General features: G+C 34.0%; 7 protein-coding genes and 3 pseudogenes across 10 annotated transcripts, besides 5 other annotated features; 3 read left to right on the top strand and 7 right to left on the bottom strand.

The window, feature by feature from the left end:
• Positions 1-13146: part of a mobile genetic element that runs on past the window's edge.
• Positions 476-1321, bottom strand: TVAGG3_0011720 (KilA, N-terminal/APSES-type HTH, DNA-binding family; the record flags this gene model as incomplete). Its single annotated transcript, XM_051219924.1, has 1 exon — positions 476-1321. One exon carries the CDS (start codon positions 1319-1321, stop codon positions 476-478), a length of 846 nt encoding a protein of 281 aa, XP_051104910.1.
• TVAGG3_0011710 (organellar and viral DNA polymerase type B) lies at positions 1410-2024 on the bottom strand (the record flags this gene model as incomplete). The annotated part of the gene is made up of 1 exon (XM_051219923.1): positions 1410-2024. The coding sequence occupies one exon, from the start codon at positions 2022-2024 to the stop codon at positions 1410-1412; it is 615 nt and encodes a 204-aa protein (XP_051104909.1).
• Positions 3195-3482, bottom strand: TVAGG3_0011700 (organellar and viral DNA polymerase type B; the record flags this gene model as incomplete). The annotated part of the gene is made up of 1 exon (XM_051219922.1): positions 3195-3482. One exon carries the CDS (start codon positions 3480-3482, stop codon positions 3195-3197), a length of 288 nt encoding a protein of 95 aa, XP_051104908.1.
• On the bottom strand, positions 3595-4103 carry TVAGG3_0011690 (annotated as a pseudogene). Its single transcript has one exon. A coding segment is annotated over exon 1 (509 nt).
• Positions 5369-5904, bottom strand: TVAGG3_0011680 (annotated as a pseudogene). The gene has a single exon. A coding segment is annotated over exon 1 (536 nt).
• Positions 6255-6839, bottom strand: TVAGG3_0011670 (His-Me finger endonucleases family; the record flags this gene model as incomplete). The annotated part of the gene is made up of 1 exon (XM_051219921.1): positions 6255-6839. The coding sequence occupies one exon, from the start codon at positions 6837-6839 to the stop codon at positions 6255-6257; it is 585 nt and encodes a 194-aa protein (XP_051104907.1).
• Positions 9155-9996, bottom strand: TVAGG3_0011660 (annotated as a pseudogene). The gene has a single exon. A coding segment is annotated over exon 1 (842 nt).
• TVAGG3_0011650 (uncharacterized protein) lies at positions 10507-11355 on the top strand (the record flags this gene model as incomplete). The annotated part of the gene is made up of 1 exon (XM_001326365.1): positions 10507-11355. One exon carries the CDS (start codon positions 10507-10509, stop codon positions 11353-11355), a length of 849 nt encoding a protein of 282 aa, XP_001326400.1.
• Positions 13061-13146: a terminal%2Cinverted (terminal inverted repeat of Maverick-3 transposon ID:TVAGG3_0011640).
• Positions 13143-14929: a mobile genetic element.
• Positions 14902-14929: a terminal%2Cinverted (terminal inverted repeat of MuDR-2_TvMULE3 transposon ID:TVAGG3_0011630).
• Positions 14930-15569: 640 nt separating this feature from the next.
• On the top strand, positions 15570-15785 carry TVAGG3_0011620 (uncharacterized protein; the record flags this gene model as incomplete). The annotated part of the gene is made up of 1 exon (XM_001326362.1): positions 15570-15785. One exon carries the CDS (start codon positions 15570-15572, stop codon positions 15783-15785), a length of 216 nt encoding a protein of 71 aa, XP_001326397.1.
• A 2704-nt stretch (positions 15786-18489) lies between these two features.
• Positions 18490-18537: a mobile genetic element.
• A 1318-nt stretch (positions 18538-19855) lies between these two features.
• TVAGG3_0011600 (uncharacterized protein) lies at positions 19856-24872 on the top strand (the record flags this gene model as incomplete). The annotated part of the gene is made up of 1 exon (XM_001326361.1): positions 19880-24826. The coding sequence occupies one exon, from the start codon at positions 19880-19882 to the stop codon at positions 24824-24826; it is 4947 nt and encodes a 1648-aa protein (XP_001326396.1).
• Positions 24873-24910: the final 38 nt, after the last annotated feature.

Genomic DNA, 24910 nt, shown 5'->3' with positions numbered 1-24910 from the left:
GTTGGTGGTACGTCGGACATTCGTTTGTGTCCTGTCGGAAGGAAGAACTCGGAATGCCAGAAGGAAAAACTTTTCCTGTTGGAAGGAAGGACTTTTCCTGTCGGAAAGAAAAACTTTTCCTGTCGGAAAGAAAAACTTTTCCTGTCGGAAGGAAAAACTTTTTCTGAAGTTCGACCAAAAAGTTCTCAATTTTCGAAAATTTGAATGGTTTACGGACGAACAACAGAAAATTTTTTTCCTGTCGGAAAGAAAAACTTTTCCTGTCGGAAAGAAAAACTTTTCCTGTCGGAAAGAAAAACTTTTCCTGTCGGAAAGAAAAACTTTTCCTGTCGGAAGGAAGGACTTTTCCTGTCGGATGGAAGGACTCGGAATGTCGGAAGGAAGGACTCGGAATGCCAGAAGGATTTGACAAGACAATTTACCTTATAGAGCTACCTGAGCCATCTGAAGTCAAGCGTAAAAATAAATGGTTCATTTACCCTACTTGTTTGAAGTTGTCAAAATACTCTGTTATTTTTTCTTTCAGTAGCGGCAAATCTTCTTTGAAGGTAAGTATTGTACAACCTTTAATATCATAGTGTGTTTGAGGTAAAGTATCTTGAACTATTTGTTTCACATCTTCATTTGGTGTCATTGAAATCGGTAAGTTTTCGCGATAGAACCAATTTCTGTCAGATTTGTAAATCTTAGCAAGGTCGTAAAAGCTTTTGTTGTTTCTTCTGACTAAATGCAACATAACCATATCTCTGTCTTCTTCATTTTCCATCTCTTCAGTATAAATCATATACTTATAGTTCTTTTCCTTTCCTTTTGGTACCGAACGTGGTATTCTTTTCTGAAGGCTTTTGTCTTTTGCTTCAATGACTTCATCTTTTGCTTCAATGACTTCATCTTTTGCATGAAGTTTCTTTTCCATCTCTTCACGTTCTTGTCTATGAATTTCGTCAAGAAGTCTGTAAATATACCAAGCATAACGAGGCGAAGCCCATATTGCAACAGCATTTACTAAAAGTCTATGAACATACCAACCTCTTAAATTTATTGGCAAATTTTTACGATTTTCATGTGTTTTATGCAAGGCCGAGAATTCTCGGTCTAGAGAAATTTCACTCAAAAGTTCTTGTGTGCTTTGGTTTCTGAACCAATCGTCTGTATGTTTGGTATCTGGTGCAAAACATGCTGTCAAAATACTTTGCATTTGGTACATATCGTCTTTGACCGAACGAATGAGACGTAACTGTTTGTTAAACTGAACCCACTCGTATTCTTCATTTATATCTTCATGAACGATAGCAGTTGTTGTGTTCTCTGATGTTGACATATCTGTCCTTACATACAAAATAAAAAAAATATTTTATAAAAAATTAGCGTTATTTTCTGACTTTCACAAAAGACCAAAAATAAACGCTTTACATGTATTTTTCAGCAACTTCGTCAAATAATTTTATAGCTTTATCTATCTCATCTACTTCAAACGTTTCTTTACCTTTCGTGGGAGCACCATACATTTTCTCAAACTTTTCAAGTAGTTCTGTTTCAGCAGCTCTCATATCGTTAACGAACACAACCTTGACTCTATTGACTATACTGTCATATCTTTGAGTTATATTATATGTTCTTCCTATCTTATATCTCTTTGTATTGAAGTCCTTCGGTTTCTGAACGATGTAAAGTAAGCCTTCACTGCAACGTTCCGTATCGAATGAACCATGTGTTATGAAGTTATATCCAACAACTGGGTCTAACCATAACAAAACTATTGGTATAAGACTTTTGTCGATGAGATATGCTGCAGTTCCATAGAATCTTACCGATATCATCAGCTCAGGATTTCTTGTCAAAATTTTCTGAGTAGAAGCAGTTCTAACCCAGTCGTGGGATGTTTTCTTTCCAGATAGTGTTAGAATGTCTGACAAAGAATATTTGTTGTATTTCTTTGAGTATCTTACGTTTAAATCACCAATTCTAACCACTTTGGTGTCATTGTCTATCTTTCTAACTGTTTCAAACTCAACCTTTAACATTTTCTGTTCTTACATACAAAATAAAAAATATTTTTTAAAAAAAACTAACTTTATTTTTTCTATCTTGTATAAAAGATATGATTTCAGGGATTTTTTTGACGAAGTGCAAAAGTTCTCTTCGTCAAAAATAACAGTTATATAATGAAATTTGGTCATTTTTTCACGATTTTCATGAGTTTTAGGTGACCCCGAATAAAATCGGGGTCGCAAATTTTTACGATTTTCGTACGGAATCTCGACCCTCGAAAAAGTCTGGGTCGCAATTTTTCACGATTTTCGAATGGAATCTCGTTCCTCGGTTTTCCTCGGGTCGCAAACATATGAGGAAATTCATGAAATTTGGTCATTTTTTTACGATTTCAGGGATTTTTTTTACGAAGTGCAAAAGTTCTCTTCGTCAAAAAAATACAGTTATATCATGAAATTTGGTCATTTTTTCACGATTTTCATGAGTTTTAGGCAACCCCGAAAAAAGTCGGTCTAGAGAAATTTTACGATTTTCATAGAGTTTTAGGCGAGTAAGATTTTCTATCTTGTATAAAAGATATGATTTCAGGGATTTTTTTTACGAAGTGCAAAAGTTCTCTTCGTCAAAAAAATACAGTTATATAATGAAATTTGGTCATTTTTTCACGATTTCAGGGATTTTTTTTACGAAGTGCAAAAGTTCTCTTCGTCAAAAAAATACAGTTATATAATGAAATTTGGTCATTTTTTCACGATTTCAGGGATTTTTTTTACGAAGTGCAAAAGTTCTCTTCGTCAAAAAAATACAGTTATATCATGATTTTTGGTCATTTTTTTACGATTTCAGGGATTTTTTTTACGAAGTGCAAAAGTTCTCTTCGTCAAAAAAATACAGTTATATAATGAAATTTGGTCATTTTTTCACGATTTCAGGGATTTTTTTACGAAGTGCAAAAGTTCTCTTCGTCAAAAAAATACAGTTATATCATGATTTTTGGTCATTTTTTTCAGCAAAAATATATTTTAGGTGTCACCAGGTCCCTCGGTCCCTCGGTCCCTCGGTCAACTAACATCTTTTTGAAAATAGTGACAACATGACATTTTGACAACAACACAGGAAATAGACTTCTTCGTATATGTTTTGTCAAAACTTCATCGTCAATGAGCGTAAATCAGACAAAAATATATTTCTACCATAAAGTTTTATAAGCGTTTTACATGGTAAACATTGTGAATTCGTGAAATCCTAAACAGTTTTGTGGCTTCTATTTCTTCTGTCAGTATGTCAAAAGTTTTAACAATGCCGAATGTTTCTTTATATTTCTTCTTGACGTCAGATAGAAGGAAATCGTCAGCTGTTGGATAGTTTTTGTTCAGAAATGTCAACATGTCCATTTTATCTTCTGCTGGTTTCTCTACTTCTTTCTTTAAGTCAGCATAGTCGTTTCTCATACGTTCTATCTCTTTGACGGAGTAGTTATATTTCTTCATTGCTGCTTTACATTTTGAACATTGTGGGTTCATTTTAGCATTGTACATTGAAACCTTACCTGCTAAAACAACTAAGGCGTAAATGGTTTTCTTTAACTCAAAAGTTGCGGGTTTTATCTGTTCATTCCATACTTTACCTCTTCTATCTTTATCTCTTATCTGCCATACACATTTTGCAACTAACGAAACAAAGTTGTCGTAGGTCTTAAACTCCCCAGATTTATATATGTCAATGAAATATACCATATCGCAGTCTTTGTCCATGACTTTGTGGTTGCAATGAAATCCAAGAAACTCATAGTTAACCTTACGTATGAACTTCTTTATTTCTACTGAGTCAGTTGCTTTGACTTCTATTTCATCGAATTCAGGAATAGTAAGCTTTTGTTGTTGTATTTCAGGAAGTTTAGGTAGATGGTCAATAATATCCTGCATTTCATAAAGATACTGTTCATTTGTTTCATCTTTTGCACTACAGTCTAAATCTCCTTGGAGAAGTTCTTGCTTTATCTTCTGGATTTCTGTTTCGAAAGTATATGAAGAAGGAATGAAGCTTTTCATTTCTACTAACATAGATGTTGGGTTCATGACTAACGAGTTTGGTGCTGTTGTTGCTAACATGTTCTTACAATAAAAATAAAAAATATTTTTTTAAAAAAACTAACTTTTTTTATTTCGGGAAAATTCATGAGTTTTGGTTGAAAAATACGGTGGAGCCAAAAAGTGGCTCGACCTCAAAACAAGCATTTTGTGAAGAATATACCAACCGCCAGAATTTCGACGGTTGCTTTTTATACAAAATTCAACGGGTGAAAGAATACGAAGATGAAGTCTTGACAAAACATGTACGATGAAGTCATGACAAAACATTTACGAAGAAGAAGTTTATTTCCTGGACTGTTGTCAAAATGTCATGTTGTCACACTTTTTCAGAGAAGTTAAAATGACCGAGGGACCGAGGGACCGAGGGACCTGGTGACACCTTCAGTTCTTCAAAACATGTACGATGAAGAAGTTTATTTCCTGGACTGTTGTCAAAATGTCATGTTGTCACACTTTTTCAGAGAAGTTAAAATGACCGAGGGACCGAGGGACCGAGGACCTGGTGACACCTTCAGTTCTTCAAAACATGTACGATGAAGTCATGACAAAACATTTACGATGAAGTCTTGACAAAACATTTACGAAGAAGAAGTTTATTTCCTGGACTGTTGTCAAAATGTCATGTTGTCACACTTTTTCAGAGAAGTTAAAATGACCGAGGGACCGAGGGACCGAGGGACCTGGTGACACCTTCAGTTCTTCAAAACATGTACGATGAAGTCATGACAAAACATTTACGATAGTCTTGACAAAACATTTACGAAGAAGAAGTTTATTTCCTGGACTGTTGTCAAAATGTCATGTTGTCACACTTTTTCAGAGAAGTTAAAATGACCGAGGGACCGAGGGACCGAGGGACCTGGTGACACCTTCAGTTCTTCAAAACATGTACGATGAAGTCATGACAAAACATTTACGATGAAGTCTTGACAAAACATTTACGAAGAAGAAGTTTATTTCCTGGACTGTTGTCAAAATGTCATGTTGTCACACTTTTTCAGAGAAGTTAAAATGACCGAGGGACCGAGGGACCGAGGGACCTGGTGACACCTTCAGTTCTTCAAAACATGTACGATGAAGTCATGACAAAACATTTACGATGAAGTCTTGACAAAACATATACGAAGAAGTCTTGACAAAACATATACGATGAAGTTTATTTCCTGTGTTGTTGTCTAAATGTCATGTTGTCTCATTTTTTCAGAGAAGTTAAAATTACCTGGTGACCTGGTGACCTGGTGACCTGGTGACACCTAAAAACCACTTCACCTAAACTTTATTTTTCAATACTTTTTCAGCACTTTTCCGTAGTTATATATGAAAGACAATTCGAGATAAAAGTCATAGTACAATGGTATTATATGCTGCACACCATTTGTTGTGAACCAAACTTGAAAGTCAGAGAAACTGTTACTAGGTGGTTCGTAGAATTTAGAAGCAAAGTCATAAAAGTCCTTACCAATACATAGAAAACTATTGTTGCTTGAACTGAAACTTGCATGACACATAACATTTTGAGGGTCAAACACGTTTCTATAAACTGTCAAATCTGCTGGTGGAAGTATAAATTTAAATGGACCATCTGGTGGTAATGGTTCGTTCTGGTTTAGTAACCGAAGAAATTGTGCCCAAGAACGTTTGTCTACTCCCCAAAATAAAAACTCTGTATCTCTTGGAGGGTTAATTTCAATCTTTTGAAATGAAACGGTGGAGTTCATCTTGTCATATTCTAGTTTCAGATAGTATGTTCCATTTAGTAAAGAGTCGTATTTTTCTTGAAATTCCCAATAATATTTGTTCATTTGAGTTTGAAAGTCATTTAGAGTTTTCTCAAGACTTTCGTCTGAACGAACTGTAAAGATTCTCATTTCATCAAATTTGTCTATTAGACCATCAGAACCTTTATACTGCCCATGAAAATATACTGCGAACATAAATGCGTTAGTTCTTTTTGAAAACAAAACTTTTCTAAATCCTATTGCCTTTGCATCTGAAGGACTTTGAAGCCAACGAATTGGATAGTCAAACCTGTATACTCGGGATGAAATTTCTTCATCTGAAATAGTCCTACCAGCATTTGTAAAGATATAGTCTAACGGTTTTGTATCTGCTACTTTTGTTCTTTGTTTTTCAACCTGAAGCATTTAATATATGTAAAAATATATTGTTTTAAAATGGTATGCCATATAGCTTCTTGAATTTGTTAAGAAGTATTTGAACTTGTTTTCCATCTGTATCTCTAGTGTTTACATAAGCATAGCCCGCCTTAGTAAAATATACTTGTAATTTCCTATAGTTTACGCCGGTATAAAAGTAGAAAGAGTCTTGTTCTTCGCTATAGTAGTAAAACTCAAACGTATGCTCGCCATAGTCTGTAATTTCAATTGTTTCATCTTCTAGTTCGTCGACAAATTCGAATACAATATCTCCAAATTTGCTTTTGTTCTTATTGTTTTCAGAACAAGTGACCCAACGTAAGTTTTCAAGTCTATTGTCGTTTCTTATACGGTTTATATGGTCTACAAAAGGTAAATTGTTAGGATTCAGTATAAAATGAGTTGCAATGACAACATGTTTAAAATAGTTTTTTCCACTCATCTTCATAATAGCATATCCGTCATTTCGCTCCCATTCGCTTAAAACTCTTTTTGTCTTTTTGTTTCTGACTTCAAATGACTCACAACAGTGAATTTCATATTTCTCATCTAACAAACAAGTTTCCCAACGGTCTGCTCCAACAAACTCAGCGTACATTTCAAATAAAATAAAAAAATATTTTTTTAAAAATATATTGTTTTTAAAATGGTATGCCATTTCATATTTCTCATCTAACAAACAAGTTTTCCCAACGGTCTTCTCCAACAAACTCAGCGTACATTTCAAATAAAAATAAAAAATATTTTTTTCTCTTTACTTTACATAACCGCCTGCTGCATAAGTCTTTGACGCCAACCCATACCAGCTAATGAAGGTTGACTTGGTTTAGTTTTCCAAACTAAACTTTGGTTTTGGTGTTATCTTCAGTTTTTGGTTTTTCTTCTTCTATCGGTTTTTCGTCACTTTTCGGTTCCTTTGACTTTACCTCACCTGCAGGAACAGTTGTGTCGTCAACATCTTCATAAATATCATATGCCATTGTTTTTTGTTTTTGTTTTCCTTTCAACTTTTTGTGTTTGTTGTAAAGTTTAGAATATTTCGACTCTAAGTCAATGAGATGTTCTATAATGAACTGTTGGTCAGTGAAGTAAACTTTTCCATCTGTTGTCTCGAAAGCTCCTTCAGACTTCAATATTTTATTTGTGAGAGTCTGTTTTTTCTTTTTTGAGATACTAGCCGTTCCATTTTTATGAAAAGTGACTTTTAGTTAGGGTTTGTATTTCCAGACCTGGCACTTTCTAATTATTGAATTTTTCTCTTCATCTGTAAGTTCTTTGACAGGTTTTGACAATGGTTCTGAACTTTTTGTTTGTGGTGTCAAATCTACCGTTTCAACTTCTTCGGTCATTTCATCTCAGTAAAAATTTTAGTTTGGTTTGTTTTCAACTGTTGTTTAGGTTTTTTAAGTCGGTCTAAAACTTCCTGAGGTATAGGAAGAACTTGACAAACACGTTGTGTAACTGCTGGAAGCCGACAAATCCATCTTGAACCCATTTGTCTCAATGCTGTATTGTTCATTTCATCTCAGTAAAAAACTTTACATTCCCCACGTTTGAGGCGGTTGAGGTTGGTTATTGTTTTACCCACTGTTGTGCATGGTTATATCCTCTGTTAAAGAATCTTTCACCTTGGTCCATATAGTGTCCTGCTTGGTTATAGTAGTCATTTGCTTTGTTATAATAGTTTCCTGCTTGTCTTCCTACATTGTCCATCCATCCTTGAACTTTTCCTCTTGTTTCAGGATTTGGAATAAATTTGTTGCATCTCGTGCTACATCCCAACCTTTCTGTACAGTTTGTATAATAGGTTGTGCTTTCTCTTTAAGTATACCTAATGTACTCAAAATCTTCCTTCCAACCAAATACACCTCTGGCTATTGTTCCCACTGCGGGCAAAAATCTGGATGCAACTCCTGCTAACGCGCCAAATAAAACCCATTTCTTATGGGTTAAAAATGACGAATTCAAACAAGGACCCCTATGTTTCTAAAGCGACAAAAGAAAGCACTCATGGTAAAAATCTTTAGTTCAACACCAAATGCTTGGTTTATGGATATCTTGGAAAACATTCCGAGAGTTAGAACAGATGGACCACCATACTGGTTAATATTTGTCGGTCAAAACACACAAGATACTGTGAAGCCATACCATTACAGTCCAAAAATATTTTAGATATCTTAGCAGCTTTGACAATATTCGTTGACAAATACCATCCAACAAAACTGACATCTGACTGTGAAAGTTCTTTCAAATCAGACGATATTAAAAACTATCTGCGTTCAAAAAATGTAAACCAATATTTCATTGTCGACCAAAACCATTCTGCTCTTGGTGTCATTGACGGTTGTATAAAAATGTTAAGAGACTTAAACCAACCACAAGGTGGTGAAGCAAATGAAATGTCATATGACGACAAGTATAGACACTTCTCCATGGCAAAGATGAGACAAGTTTTAAATATTTACAATAGCCGTAAACAAAAAGGTTTGGGAAACCACTCCCCCGAAGAAATGAAAAACAACCCTGACTTAGAGAAAGACTATATATTTAATAATTTAGTCAAAAGAGACAAACAAGAAAGAATGCCGGGCTTCAAACTTCAGAAAGGTGACAAAGTAAAAATAGAAATACCTAAACGCGACCCATATGAAAATACTATTGACTATGACAACAATGGGAACCCGACAGGTACTCACATTCGTGTTCGTAAAAATAGAAGAAAGTATACAAGAGAATATTATGAAGTTTTAGGCAAACATGGCAAAATGTACACACTGCAAGCAGAAGATAAAACTACTATTGTCAGACCTGTTTCAAACTTGTCAAAGTTCAAGGTGGTATACTTTCAAAGACAGTTCCTAACCAATATAAGACAACTCCTGACGAATATGCTAAAGAAGTGGAACATGACGACTAAGCATTTCTATACCATGCGTAAACTGTCATGTAAGGTGGCATGTAGTCTTTACTTTGTCCCGTTGTTTGCGTATATCCTGAAACGCGATGTGTATGGTATCCACTTCCCTCAGTGTTATTCCAGTAACAATTTATAGCAAACTTAACGTCCTCTTTAACATCATATCCTTTACCTTTTGTCATTCCTGACCAATCCCAAAATCTATGACTATGCCAACCTGCTTGAGATGTACTTAAATTTATGTAGTGACTGTGCGCAGGTAAATTTTCACCTGAAATCGTTTTACTTCCACCTGTTTCCTTTGAAGAGTTTGCACAATACAAAAACCTGTCGACTATTTGAGTCCAAGTTCCAAAACCAAGTACTACTTCTGGTCTGGTAGAGTTCATTGACGTATAAATAGAGCCTATAGGATATAATGTTTGAAGCATTTCTGTCTTTAATGTTTGAAGCTCTGTTTTGTCTGCTTTCTTGTCATATAAATCTTGAGCAGTGAATTTAATATTATATTCATCCTTCATGACATAAACATCTTTACATCTAATGTTTAACATCGTCGTTATGTCGTCATCCGATGTTAAACCTTGTGGAAAGTTAGGAGGTTTACAATATAATACATCCCCACCAGTTTCTTCAACCGTTCCTTCAATACTTTCTATAGCAACAGTTGTAAAACTTGTATGTGTATGGTTCTTGTCTGCTTTCTTTTCAAGGCTAACGTTTAAGTCTGTTATTTCAGATATAGAATGTGTATGTCCAACGGCGCACTTTTCCTGTTTAAGGTTTCTTGTAAGTTTGTAATATTTGCAATGGTATGTGTATGTCCAACGTCACTTTTCCTGTTTAAGGTTTCTTGTAAGTTTGTAATATTTGCAATGGTATGTGTATGAGTCTTTTTAGAATATTCGTTTTCAGCTCTTGTCACTTCACTTGACATTTTATTGTCAACATATGTTTTGTCTGCTAGTTCAGGATGAGTATGTTCTTTTGTTGCATAAGCTTTGTCAGCTCTTTCTTCTTCTTTTGCTATTGCATCGTCTACATATGTTTTGTCTGCTTTGTTGTCAACATCTGCTTTCAAAAGAAGTTCTTTTATAGGTTTCTCGTTTAAAGTTCCTTTTGTTGGATTTATACAAACAGTATGGTTCTTCTTGTCTTGAAACAGAAACTCATCTGTCATTGGGTTTAATGTCAGTTTTAAGTTTCCTTCTTTCAATGACTCAGATATCTTAGAATAGTTTGAAAAGTTTGTTGTGTTCTTATTTAGAGCTTGTATAATGAGTTGTCGGTTGTGTTGTATTTCTCTCATAGACGCTGTTTCATTTGACATTTTTATTATAGATAAAATATGCTTTCAATAGAAAAAGAAAATTCAAGAGTTGCTACAACTAAACCATTAGATGAACTTTTTACGAATGTCGGTCAAAAGTTTGAGACAGAGACCGTAAAGCATGAAGGCTATCGTTTTGACTACCCGTTAAGATGGCTAAGAGACCCATCCGTCACAAAAGCTATTGGCTTTCGTAGAATGAAGTTCATTTCAGAAGCCATACATGGTTTCCCATTTACGGTCGGTTTTGAAGTTCGATACTATAACAAAGAAAAACGTATGTATGAGAAATTTGAACAGGGAAAACTTTTACAAGTGAATTTGCTTGTAAACTTAGAAACAACTCTTCAAGCTTTTCAAGAAAAAATAAACGATATCTATATCGAATATGCAAACCAGTATAACATTGACGAAGGAGAGTACCATCTCGATATTATATATGACAGGAAAAATGCAACTGTTAAAATCAATAGAATAGAAGACCTTGGAGAAAACGTTTATATTTCTACAAAATATAACAACTTGGCATGGTATAGATTTCTGAGGATGTTAAATCAGCCTGCAGAATATCCAGTACACCCGGACTTTTATGAAGTCGAAAACCCTAATGGAACATATGAAAATGTTTTCGACCCAGATGCTATTATCGTTCATGCTTCATTTTCTGGTGCACAAAACTCTTTCTTATGCTTGGCAAATGACTTTTACGAAAAACCTACAAAGCTATATGAACCACCAAGTGGAAGTATTTCAGACTTTCAAGTATGGTTTACAACAGATGGAAGAAAGAGAATAATTCCATTATACCATGCGTTTTACTTAGAACTTAGTTTCATATACAACTACTATCGAACGGTAAAAATATAATTTTTTAATACGGTTGAGGTGTTGGATTTGGTTGCCAACTTGACTGTGGTGCAGGTTCAGGCTGTTGTATAACAGGAGCTTGTTCTTCTGGTTCAGGGTCTTTAGGTATAATACCAACGAACTGACCTACTCTTTTACCAATATTTTTGACACCGTTCCAAATTCCTCTTCCTACGGTTTTTATTCCATTCCATATACCTCTTCCAACACTTTTCGAAAGAAGTTTCCTATTCTTCCAAAGAAACCCATTTTACTTACTATGTAAAAATCTAATGTCCGCCTAGTCTCTTACGTTTCCTGTTGAGTTCCATAGCATTTTTTAACTGGAGCTCATACATTCTGTTTCTCCTCTGGTAGAAAACATATTCTGGGTCAACTCCTGTGTTCGCGTCATCTGCATAAAGTTTTTATATCCCACTTCAGGGTTTGTATAAAACTCTTTCCATCTCATATTTGCATACCATGGTGGCAAACCTAACGCAGCCGTCATTTGACATGGCAGTTTGCATTTGTACATCTGTTGGCACTTGACCATAGTTTGCCATTGCAGTTTGTATTCTAACTTCATTTGGAATATTCTCTGGGTTTTGGTTGTCCAGGTTGCTGTGCATTCGCTAAGTTCTGTGCGTCCATTTAATATTAGATAAAAATATCTCTTACGAGTACATATACTGGACATTTGCAGGCATTGGTTCATCTTCATATTCTCTGTACTTTTCTGCCACGTCAAATAAATAAATGACACAATGGAAAAAACCTAAAACAAGTAGCCTATTTCAAACCACATTTACTTACTAATAAAATTTCTTTTTATGACACTTTCTCCGGTTTATAGGACCTCTCTCATATTCTATCTTGTCATATCTAAACTCATAGCATGTATGTCCTCTAACCATCTCATAACGGTTTCCAAACCACTTTTATCGGATGTAAAGTAAAAGCATGGATTTATGTAAAACGTCTAAAGTTTCTAAAGAGTCTCTCAAAGTCCAGTCTACTGGTATTGAAAAATCCCATGTGTTATAGAACGGCGGTCCACTATAAAGAAAACATTTTCCTGTCTTTATATTTTTCATACAACTCTGTCCAACGACATCTCACAAAACTCTATACCCTCAATATATTTTTCTATGTCCTCTTTGAAAACATTTTATAGTTAAGATATAAAACGTTTGACATAAGTGTTTCAATGTCATGAACTCTTATAGAACCACTATATAATAGTCTAGCAGATATACTATCCAGTCTATATATTCTGCTTTTTTCAAAACCTCTCTCACAATATTTTCTTATCTAATGGTATACGTTCCATCTTACCTATAGGTATCTTTTCTTTTAACGCTTTCAATATATTGTTTGTGTCTGGTATATGTTTGAGACGTCCATATAGTTGTCGAAGTCATTCATATAATCTTTGAGTCTGGGAATATTGTATGGCACAAATGGGATATATAGAAACTTCCACCGAACAAATCTACAAATGTTAGACCATTCGGTAGTTTCTTAAGTTCTCTCAATAGAATATCTTTACATCTACTCTTATTTCCAAAGAAGGGTAACGGTGGTTTTGTAAAATTCATTTATATATAATAATAAAAATGTTTTTTCCTGAAAAGTGATAGAAAAGGCTTCTCAAAGTATACTTCCTTGGAACGCCTGTAACTTTTCCTGTAGTGACGATAGACCCTTACTTGTCCGGACAAAGTTATACTAAACATCTTCAGGGCTAGAGGGCACGAAGTGCCTGGAGGCCCCACTACCTTTTTTTTTTTTTTTTTTTTTTTTTTTGTTCTAAAATATAACCTGGAGAATTATAACAAAATTCATTAATTTCTAACATATACGTATCTAACAATTCATTTGGAATTTCAAACGATCTTAAATATGTAATTGAATTTTTATCTTCTCATTTATTTGAGAAAGTTTTTCTTCAGCATTTCCAATAAAAATCTTAATGGATTCAAATGGCTTCTTGATTCTGAACAAAATTTAATACTTAGTATAAACGTGATTGAACTTCTCTTTCAATTTTGTTTTTATAATCTGTCAATCGAGGCTCGCGAATTCTAATTGAAGGAATAAAACCTGTTGAAGTAAATCGTTTTTAATACGATAAAAGTAATTGGTGCACTTCTTCTAAAAGATTTTTGACAAAAACATCAATTCTTTGATTTTTAACGCAGCCAAAATCGTGATATTTTATCTTTTTAAATAAAGATTCAGAAACGTTATTCACAACGGTTAATTCATTTGGTCTGGCAGCGGCTATCCACATCATAGCCAACAATTCCTTATACAAAATTCAAAAACTTGGGTGCAATCAGAACTGATTGCACCCAAGTTTTTGAACTTTCTTGAGGGAATTAAAGGGTGAGAGATTTATAGTCTATCTATATATTCCCACCCTCTAATTCCCTCCTGACAGCGGAAACTTTGTCTGAATGTTAAACTATTCAGACAAAGTTTCCCACTGTTGCGAAGAATTGTTGGCTATATGTACTGATTCATGATCAGTACATCATAGCCAACAATTCCTTATATAAGTTCAAAAACTTGGGTGCAATCAGAACTGATTGCACCCAAGTTTTTGAACTTCTTGAGGGAATGGAAGAGTAAGAGGTATACATTATGAAATATACCTCTTACCCTTCCATTCCTCTCTGACAGCGGAAAACTTTGTCTGAATGTTAAACTATTCAGACAAAGTTTCCCGCTGTCAGCGAAAGAATTGTTCCATCTGGTGCATAGAGTGTGAATCTATGCACCAAATGGAGCAAGCCCCTCGCGAAATTGCCAAAACTTGCGTCGCATTTCAAAGATTGCGACCCAAATTTTGGCGATTCTAGTAGAGATGGAGTATTTTGAGTCACTGACCTATATGCAGTGGCTCAAAGGGCTCCATCTCTACTTTGAAGCAAGGAAACTTTCCTCGAAATTTTGATAATTTGAAGAAAGTTTTCAAGCAATTAACAAAGGATTACTCGCTATGAGGTAAAAATTCTAGATTTTCACCTCATAGCGAGAGCTTCCCTTTCATTGCTTGAAAACTTTCCCCAGCTTCAAAATTGGGGAAAGGGCTGTAAAGTTCGACTCCGATACCAGCAGGTACCAGAGTATTTAAAGAGAAGCCCTCGTACGAGTTTCTATGAAGACCTTCTCATTCAAGAAGATCTTAATAGAAAATCGTACGAGGGCATTGGAAACTCGCGTCTGGTACATGTTGGTACCAGAGTGTTGAGATTTGAAGACTCTGGTACTAACATGTACCAGAATTTATGATGAATTTAAGATGGACCATTATAAATGGTAGCGGTTTGTTTCAAAAAATTTTAGATGAGATTTGCATAGATATAGATTATATGATTTATACATATGAAAATAATATATAAAATATAATTTTGAGATAATGATGTAAATAATATTTTAAATATTTGAATTTGAGGTATAATTTTATAGTAAAATATATTATAAAGAGTATTTATATAAATATTGTAAAATAATATAAGTAATAAAAATTGAGACCCCCTCCCTGTTTTTGATGTTTTGTCACTTTTTCGGTAATTCTTATTGTTTCTATCAAAAGTGATATCAACTTCTTCATTTGCTTTCTTGAAAACTTCTGAAGGGTCAATATATTTACCACATACTGAGTTATCATATTTTTGAACATTATTATATAACGAATGAACAAACTTTTTAACTTTCCTTTCTGATTTTGGTTTATATGTTGCAAATGCGAAAGATTCACGGGCGCAATCCATCTGAAGATAACCGGCATCACCTCTTTCAGTTTCTACTTCTAATTGTTTAAAGCTTTGATTTGATGATTTGTAACCAACGAATAAACGCATGCATTTAAAAGCGGCATCACATGTGAAAGCTTTATTTGAAACTAGAGTTGCTTTAACTTTGCGTTTAATATATGTGTCACCTAATTGGTTCACATCATGAGCCGGATTTGTAATTCTTAAATGAGTTTGTTTATCATCAAAATATGGAGCATCAGAGTCATAGCATGAACTTTCAAGTTCTCTATAATATCTTCTACCGTCATTCTTTGCGAATATTTCATTTATCTTTTCGAATGAATGAAACACATTTCCATTAATTGGTTTAGTGTTTGGCACCAAATAGTTAGTCGTCATTTATTATTAAATAAAAAATCAAAATTAAAATATGAAAATGAATTTTTAATTTTAATGAAATAATCAACTATGGCTGCAGGATTCTTTAAGAAACTGTGGGATAAAGTAAAAAGAGGAGCGCATAAAGTTTGGGAAACAATGAAGAAAGGAGCAAATTGGATATTTAAGAATAAAGAAGCAATTAGTGACATTGCTGAATCAATAACACCAAAAGCTGCCCCAATAAGAGAAATTTTAAATAAAGGAGAAAAAGTTTATCAAAGACTACAACCAATACTAAGATAAAAATAATATTTATTTATTTTTCCACTATTTACCCCCTATTTTATTAAGTATTCCTTCAGCAATTCCACCAATTGCGTTACCTGCTTGTGCTCCCATCGCCGGATTACCTGCTTTAGTACCTAATACTCCACCTATGATAGTTCCTGCCGTTTTCGCTACTGGTGCCAAAAAGTTTGCAACGGGTTTAATAATCTTTTGATGAACCCAACTCGCAGCTTTCTTAATTCCATCCCATAATTTTTTAAAGAATCCTGCCGCCATTTCTGATTTAATATTAATTAAAAAATATATTTCATCACTTATATTCTAATTTTTATTTAATGATAAATGAAACCGATTTTAAAAATAAATGAAACAGAGGAGGAAGAAATAAATGAAAGTGAAAATGTTCAACAAAAAATAAACGTTGTTAAACCAATTACTGAAATAAAAATTTTTTCATCTGTTGATGAATTTAATGACTATTATGCTAATAATAAAAAATTATTTGAAGAATTGACAACATGTAAATTGAATAAAATGTTTAAAGTTGATGGATTCAAAATTTCAAAAATAAAAGGAGTGGTTAGTTTGAAATCTATTCCTCAATCAAGAATCACCTCATTAATGAAAATTGATGATTTAACAAAAAGAATAGAAATTATTGAAGAGCGAATAAATCAAATAATTGATTTCATAAATCATGACTCGTTGAGCCCGGGTCCTTAAAGTTCATCACTGAGTTCAAGGTTATATTCATCAAATATTTCATTATTAAATGCAACTTCTGCTAGTTTATTTATTTTTTCAATACAATCATTTGAAAGTCTATCGTTTAATTTTTTCTGAAGTTTTTCATTTTCTAGTTCTGAAACTTTATTTGGATGATATGTAAATTCATGAAATTCTTTGGCCTCAGTTTTGATCATTAATTTACAAAGAACTTTTGTGGTTGGAATTCGTTTAAACCATTTATCATTAATATTTGTTATAAATTCAATATTCGGAATTAATTCCCAAATTTTTACATTTTCAATTAATTTATTATCAAATGCAAAAGCAATAGGTTTAATATTAAACTTACCTTTATAATATAAACTTTCTACATAATCATCGAAATAAACATCTACTTGTTTAACATTTTCAAGAACTGGTGAAAGAGCATCCATTAATTGATTGACGGTTACGAATCTTGATCCACTCATTTTCATACAAATTAAAAAATAAATTATTCAAAAATGTAAGACATGAATTTTTAAAGTTTATTTTTTTATTTTTTTTTTTATTTTTTTTATTTCATTATGTATGGGTTTAGTGTAAATGTCTTACAATTTTGAAAATTTTTTAAATCTTGATTTATTCAAAAACGTAAGAATAAAAACCGTAAGAATCATACATTTTTTACTTCATATGTTAAAAAAAATGATACAAAATCGCTCGATATTGTATGAATTCTTACGTTTACAAAAAAAGTCACAAAACCCGCATCATATACTACTTATCATGTAACAAATTAATTCAAGATTAGAATGTCTACAAAATGCTAACAAATAAGAACAAAATACGATTTCTCGACTTAAATTTTAATATGGAGTAGTTTTTCGTTTAAATCTAATTAAAAATGAATAAAAACTTATCTTGTACTATTTTCATTCAAAGATTTTAATAATGTAAATCATGCATTTTCATAATTCAGTACAGTTCTTTTTAGAATTAAAGTTGATGAGGATGATATTTGTGATTTAAAATAATTTGTTAATGTTCACCTTTTATTCATCACCTTGTGGTATGCCCTAAAGCAATAGCATTATCAATTCTGCTGAATTGATCAACTCAAAATTCCAAAAAAAATTCAAAATTTCAAAAATGAAATTAAACAATTTGAATTTTCACATGAAAAAATCAATTTCGAAAAAATTTGGAAAATCAAAGTATTTGATAATTAGTCAAATAATCAATTTACATCGTTTTTACTCATAAAAAACAACTAATTTTTGATTTTGATATCATATTTGATAAATACTCATTCCAGAGTTGACGTAATGTATTAATTATTGTTAGAGATATTGCTTTCGCAGCAAAATTCTTATTTCATGAAAGAAAAAAAAATGATTTTATTCCAACAAAAACAAGTAAACAGATGAATGGAAACGTACTATATTTTCATAAATGTAGTAATCAGTCAGCTTTTGTTTATCATGTTCGAGTCAAAATGTATTAACTTGTAATAAGAAATATTCGAAGATTATATGAAGTATTGAGCATTCTTTGTAGAAATATTTGTAATTCATTACTAACATATATAATAAAGTTGTTTTTTTCCTTATTGCAATAATTTTGTCTGATTTTAATAACTTTTCATGTATACGAGTTGTGTGAATATGCATCATAATATGCGTAAATATACTTATTTGCGACGAATAATGTGGTTGCATAATGGAGGTGCTAAATTTTGATTTTTAATATGGGGCTTTGGTATGTATAATCATGTTCTTATCTCAACGTAGGAGTATTGGTGCAATATGATTAAAATTTACGAGGTTGATCTTAAATTGAATAATTCTGGAGTATAAATCACAATGCAGCTAATTCTATGTTAAAGATAGATACAGATTGTAGTAATCAATTAGGGAATACAAATTCATTCTTTCATTTCTGTCGTATTGAGCAGAAAGGAAGAGATCATAACCCTAGGAAAAAAAGCCCAAATTTGTCACTTTTCATAGTACGTTAAACTCAATTCGCTCGGCGAATGCCGAGCACACGTACTCATCATTCAACATAATATTCTCATTCTTTGGTTATTATAGTGCCAGACAACACAAGATTTCAAAGAATTACTTGAGTTTTCAATTAATCTTAATCCGATTTTAGATTTATCGAGAACTCCATCATCACAATCACATACTTCAGTGCGGTAACTACAATTATCCATATACAGAAGGAAGTTCTTTTCGAACAACTCATTTGGAGTCTGTTTTGGAAAGAACTTCTTTCTGTCCGACTTAATTTCATAGTTCCTGATCAACCAAAAGACAGAAACCACACACTATCTACTTAGGAAAGGAGTTCTTTCTAAATCTTCCTTAAATTGAGATTTTACGAGAGATAACCCTTCTATTGCACTTAAAAATGAACATTTTGATATCTTTAGTATCACACAAGGTCATATATAGTATTTCATCTACATGAATACATTCATCTTTCGAAGTCTCTCATTAAATGGGAGGCTTCGAAAGATGAATCGTTTTATTCATACAACTTTAAATCTCGAACACATTTAGAGAGTGAGTATATCATTTTATTCTTGTTTTGAGTTTATTCTGATTCAAAATTGCAGTGAAAACAGAAGTTCACACATCATATCTGAATGTGAGCTCATCTATACTTATACGATCTCAATACCTCCACTCTAAGCATAAGAGGTGAAGTTATATAAAAATTATCAGATGCGTTGAAGTCTCAAAAGTATTGCCTGAATGCTTGTTTCATATTTGTCCAAGTAGTTTCAATGAATAAATGTATTGTTTTTTATAATTTCGATTTATTTTTAGAAAATATTCAATATAAACCTTTATTGTGTTATTTACATCTCATAAATTCTCTGTCTAAATCATATAAAAGCGCGTTTTACCTCTATGAATCAAGAAATTCATTCAATATTCATGGTATATTTATTAAATTTATACGATTTACTAATAATCAATATTATATCCTCATAAATAGCAATATATTTTGGTAATCTATGATAATCATATACAATATTTGAAATCAAATTTTCATTAGTTTAGGTTCCTTGTTAATAGTAAACCATTATATTTATTACTAATAATAAAATCTATGTGTCGTATTGAAATTCAATAAAATTACTTATTCGGTCCAAAAAAACAAATTAGATAAAATTTTTCTTTTTTTATGTAATTTTTGTTTTTCATTTTTCTCAAGATCCTAAGTTATGTTCTAACTTTTGACATCATATCCTATCATGCTAGGCTATATATTATAGCATATCCAAAAGGCAAGGAAATCTATCAGAGAAGCCTTTTTGACCTATCGTTGCCCTACCTCCATCGTTGTTTTATTTTTCATCAAAAAGGGGGAGCTTTTTTTATTGCATGGATTCCCCGAAAATTGTGCTCGGCCTTAAGGCAGAAAAACGCGGCACACAACAGACTGAGGAGTCCTCTGACGGTTGTTTCTTTTCATCGAGCTCCGAAGGCGAAAATCTTAAGATAAGTAAACAAGTCCCTGTTTTTGCCTTAAAACCTCAAGAAAAGAAGAAGAAAATCGTTGGATTTTCTGATGCCTCATCACGGGTTACCAATATATTATCAATTCTTGAAAAACAGAAAATTCCTCAAAAATATTCAGGTCCTGTATTCTTTATTCCTGAAGATCAATTTTCTCAAGAAAATCAGACATTGATTCATAAATATGCAATCAAGCAAATTGACACTTTACCTCTAAATCCCGACGACTTTGATGACGTTTTCAGTGCACAGATTGACATAATACACTTTATCAGAGATAAAACATTAAACTTGCACAAATACGAAGATGTTTCAATTGATCCAAGAATTACTTCGCTTATTCAATTTTTGATTGCTTCAATGGAGAAAGATAAAGGTGTCTCTTGCTACTACTATCTAACATCACTGGAAGAATGCCTTAAATGCCCATCGTATGCTCCAATTTCTACTATATTTCCCGATTTTTCGATCCAAGATATTATAAATAAAATTGCATTAGATTTAGTTGCCTTATTCCCGAGACATCCTATCTTACCTTCAGTTATCCATAATTTATCCACCTACTGTCCTGAAGCGATTAAAGCCATTGATCTGATAGATCAAGATACAGACGACGAAAATAGCGATTCGTTTTTTGAATTTATTAAAAGTAACAAGATGAAATTATCAACCGCACCAACAGTAATGACAATCGAGGAAGAGGTCCATGAAAACGTTTTAGATTTTGCAAATTGCCAAGCGAAAATTGAGACTTTAGCAATTGCTGTTACGGAGCCACCAGAAACTATGACCTACATATTAGATGACGAAGGTCATTCTTCTTATTCTGCAACTCAATTTTCCGAATGGTTGGAATCCCTCAGACCAGTCATCAGCAGTAACGAATTGCCAATGACCAACTGGAGGAGCAGCATCGCATACGACCCTACACTTCCTTACATGTCCGCTCCGATGTCTCTCCCGGTTGAAAACGTAACTGTACAGAGGATGATGACGAACAGCGCTCATTACTATATTGGCTTATATAGCTACCTCGTCAACCAACAGAAACTTCTGAACGCACTCCCAATGGATCCGTCGGCAGATTTCTTTCATTTATACTATCCAACACTTCAATTCTTAAATCAATCGACAAACAACCCAGTAACTAGAGGTTGCTTATTTCCCAATTTAATAATTTACGAACATGAAGCACATAACGCTATGATTTCTCACGCAGGCGAAATTCAACAGTCTTACGAAAAACTTCTCGAATTAATACCGAACGATCAGATTGAACGCAAATCGCTCAAGCCGATCGCAAACAAAAGAAAATTGCCGGAATTAGCGGTTTCGTACTCAACAAACATAGTTCATTTACTGGCAGCAGCAGATATAGAATTTATTATCGATGGAAGGTCGCCGTTGACGGGTGGAAGAATATCCCAGCCTCCGTCTTTGAAATCAGTAACTCATCCTATATCAATAAGGACACTTAGAGCAACATATCTATACGAAGCATACTCTACTATGGATTTACCACCTTTCTATGCGTTTCGCGTAGGATTTGGAGCTGCATTAGCTTACATCGACGTTGATCCTTACGTTTCATGTTCCATAATGTTCGAATTAGTCTATTTAGTTCACAAAGTCATGGGGACATTCAGTAGAACTCCGATTATACGTTCAAGTGTTCTCTTTTTTGCGGAAACATTAGAAAGGTCAGATAGGTACTACCATGCAACATTAGCTTTCGACAACTACTTTCTCTCAGATATAAAGGACACAAATTCATCAACAGCTATTGCTCAAATGGCTCAGAGAAATGGAGATACAATAAGAGCGCTTTTTTTCTACACTTCAAGTCTTAAGACACTTATACAGCAGTCAAAGATAGATGAATCTCTCTACTTAGGACAGACAATTGCTCAAATTTACACAGAAAATGGCATGATGCATTTGGCGGTGTCACTTTTGTCATTTTTATTACGTAAACCATACAATTTAGCTGTTCGAGAAAATTTCAAAATCATCGATCCTCAATTAAAAGGCACACAAAGACTGACGAGACCATCATTAGTTAGTTCTTTCCCTGATTTCGTTCCAAGGAAGAACGCAATCAACACGATGCTCGTCTGTTGCTCTTACATTGATACTCTTATAAGAATGAGACACTACAAAGCAGCAGAATACACAATCGAAAGCCTCCAGAACGCAATGGAAGCACCAGTCCTCCAAAATATAATCGGATACCTCAAGTCAAGGCTTTTCCTCAAAACAAATAGATACCAACAATGCGTACAATCTCTGCCAAAGCTGGACGTCAGACACATGGCAAGATCCGCTACTCATATTTCATTGTTGAGCGGAGCGTCGTTTGACGCTTGCGGTGCGGTAGTTTCCATGATGATGAGAGGTACACTCGACAGAATGATGTTCAGAGAGACAATCGCTTGGTCAGAATTCTTTATTTACTTAAAAGGTACATTAAGAGAGATCGGATGCGGTTACTTATGGAGAGGTATGGCATTTTCAATGGCATACTTTAACTCTTCAAGCTTCCCAGAGAAAGTACAGTTCGAAGCAGAATTAATCGAGAATCAGAAAAAGTTTTTATCATACAAGAAACCGACAAGAGATTTCACTCTCAATGAAATAGCTTCTGAAGCAATCTCTTGCTTTGTTGTCGCTAGGCATTGCTTCGAAAAAGTCGGCTCAACAAGAAAAGAAATTGAGGCCTCTCTCAATTTTTGTGATATAATTTTACATCACTTTTTCGATACAAATCCAGTTATCAAAAATGCATTGCAACACATCGATAATCCAGAAAACAAGAGCACCTTCAATTTAGATAGTGAAGAAAAAGAAATTAAATCTCCAGAAGATTTACACTTACAACAGCCAGCCCTTCTTACAATTCCAGTTCAGAAACACTATAAAGACCTTCCAAAACTCACAGAAAGAACCATAAGCAGTGAAAATGCTCTGGATGAGTGTTTACGGTGCCTACAGTTCTGCGAAAAGAATGCGAACAGACTTATGTCAATAACACTCATCATTTATACTCAAGTTTTACTAGCAAAAGTCTATTTCATGCTCAATAAAATGGCCGATTACAAAACTTACTTCGATTTCGCATTCACTACCATCAAAAAGCTCTGTTTAGGACCACACTTTGTCCCCGTTAACATTTCAACTTACGCTTTAAAGACATTTGAGCACTCAATGGAAAATCTCGTTGAACTCTTAGCGTATTCAGATAAGGACTTCATCAATGATCATCTACTAATATTCGACCTACTTTCTGATATTAAATGTCTAATTGGAAACAGATTGAGGAATATCGACACAGGATTACCGACTCCCATCTATTCCTCGGCCGAAATGGACTTCGAAGTTCTTTCTCTGAAGAATCCTCGTCTGCCCAGTTTCGAAAATGTCTTAGTTGAATCCGGATACGACATAGACCAGACAAAGAAGTCGATTGAAGCGAGGGAACGCTCTCTAGACAACCTCTTCTCATGCATCAACGCCAACATCAGGCTGTACGAGACCCAGAAAATTGACTCTGACACAGTTCATATCAGAAATAGAGGTGTTTGCAAGGAAATCCTCAAAACAATCGAGTCCATACAAGAGGCAAGCGAAGGAAATATCGCTACTGATGTCAAATTCTCCACTCTGCTCAGACATAACAAAGCTTCCAGTAGAACAGTGCTGGTTCAGAGACTTTTCAACGGGATTCTTGTTTACATTCCAATGACTGGTCAGAAGAGAATCTGTAGATTCAACGATGGCCACTTTGCAACTCTCAAGTCGATATTAATCGAAGCAATGGGCTCCAAGATCAATTTCGACATGACAGACAATTTCCTTCCGAAGTCTTTCTTCGAGTGCCTTTTAGGATATGTCCTAGTTGACAAAAAAGGCTCAGCCGACAAATTTAACAATCCAGCTCTTTACCTTTCCACACTTTTGGACATCAAAGAGAAAATATTTGGTGTTTTGCTCCGTAGTTGTACAATTCTGCAGCAAGCATTCCCTATTAAAGACGATGAACTTCCAATTGACAACTCGTGGTTCTCCAAGAAGAAAGGAAGATTCATAACTGTTGCACCATGTCCAGATCTTTCAATAAACTTTGTTGTCAGTCACAGTTTGCAATCGTTACCCCTCGAAATCATGTTCAGAGAGAGTTTGGTCACAAGAGTATCCAGTTTCACTTCACTTGTCCTCCCTCAATCTCGTCGCAGCGTTGTCGGCGCACTGAAAGTGGTAGTTTACCGGAGAATTGTCAATGACCGGAAGAAAGCACGCTGGGATGGCATCCAACGCAGCGCAGAGATTGTTAGATCAGCTATATACGCGTTTGGCAGCGCCGAGCCATCGAAACCTTATGTTGACGAACTCGAGCGTACATTGCCTTACATCTTCCCACTTTTTTCATCGAACAAGAACACAGACTACTACGCGAACATCTTCAAGTTCTGCAATTTCAGGGAGATTAAGCCAAATGCGACTCCATCGCCAGAATGCGGCTCATTGTTGTACATTTTCACTTACGCCGACTTGTGCGAGATGCCAATGCTCGTGGAGAGGATATTCAGGGAGGTCGCAAACGCATTCTGTTTGTTTATCCCAGCAAACCAAATCAGAGCTGCATTTGACATCATGAAAGACATGTTTGAAAGACAGAAATCGAGAAGCGAATCAAATGATGCAAATCAGAGAAAGATATTCAAACAGCAAGAGGATTTCGTTTGCGCAATGCAACTAACTTTGATCAAAATATTACAAGTACCAATTCCTTTGTTCTATCCAGTATCAGCATAATGTTATATTGTATGTGTTTATTTTTCCATTTATTTTATTTTATTCTTTTTCTTATTTATGTAAATTATGTAATATTATATTAGT

The sequence above is a fragment of the Trichomonas vaginalis genome, chromosome IV (genome assembly GCF_026262505.1).
Source record: "Trichomonas vaginalis G3 chromosome IV, whole genome shotgun sequence".
In the NCBI taxonomy this organism is placed as follows: Eukaryota; Parabasalia; order Trichomonadida; family Trichomonadidae; genus Trichomonas; species Trichomonas vaginalis.
Note: the sequence above shows the minus strand (reverse complement) of the source record. Positions and strands in the feature narration are given on the sequence as shown.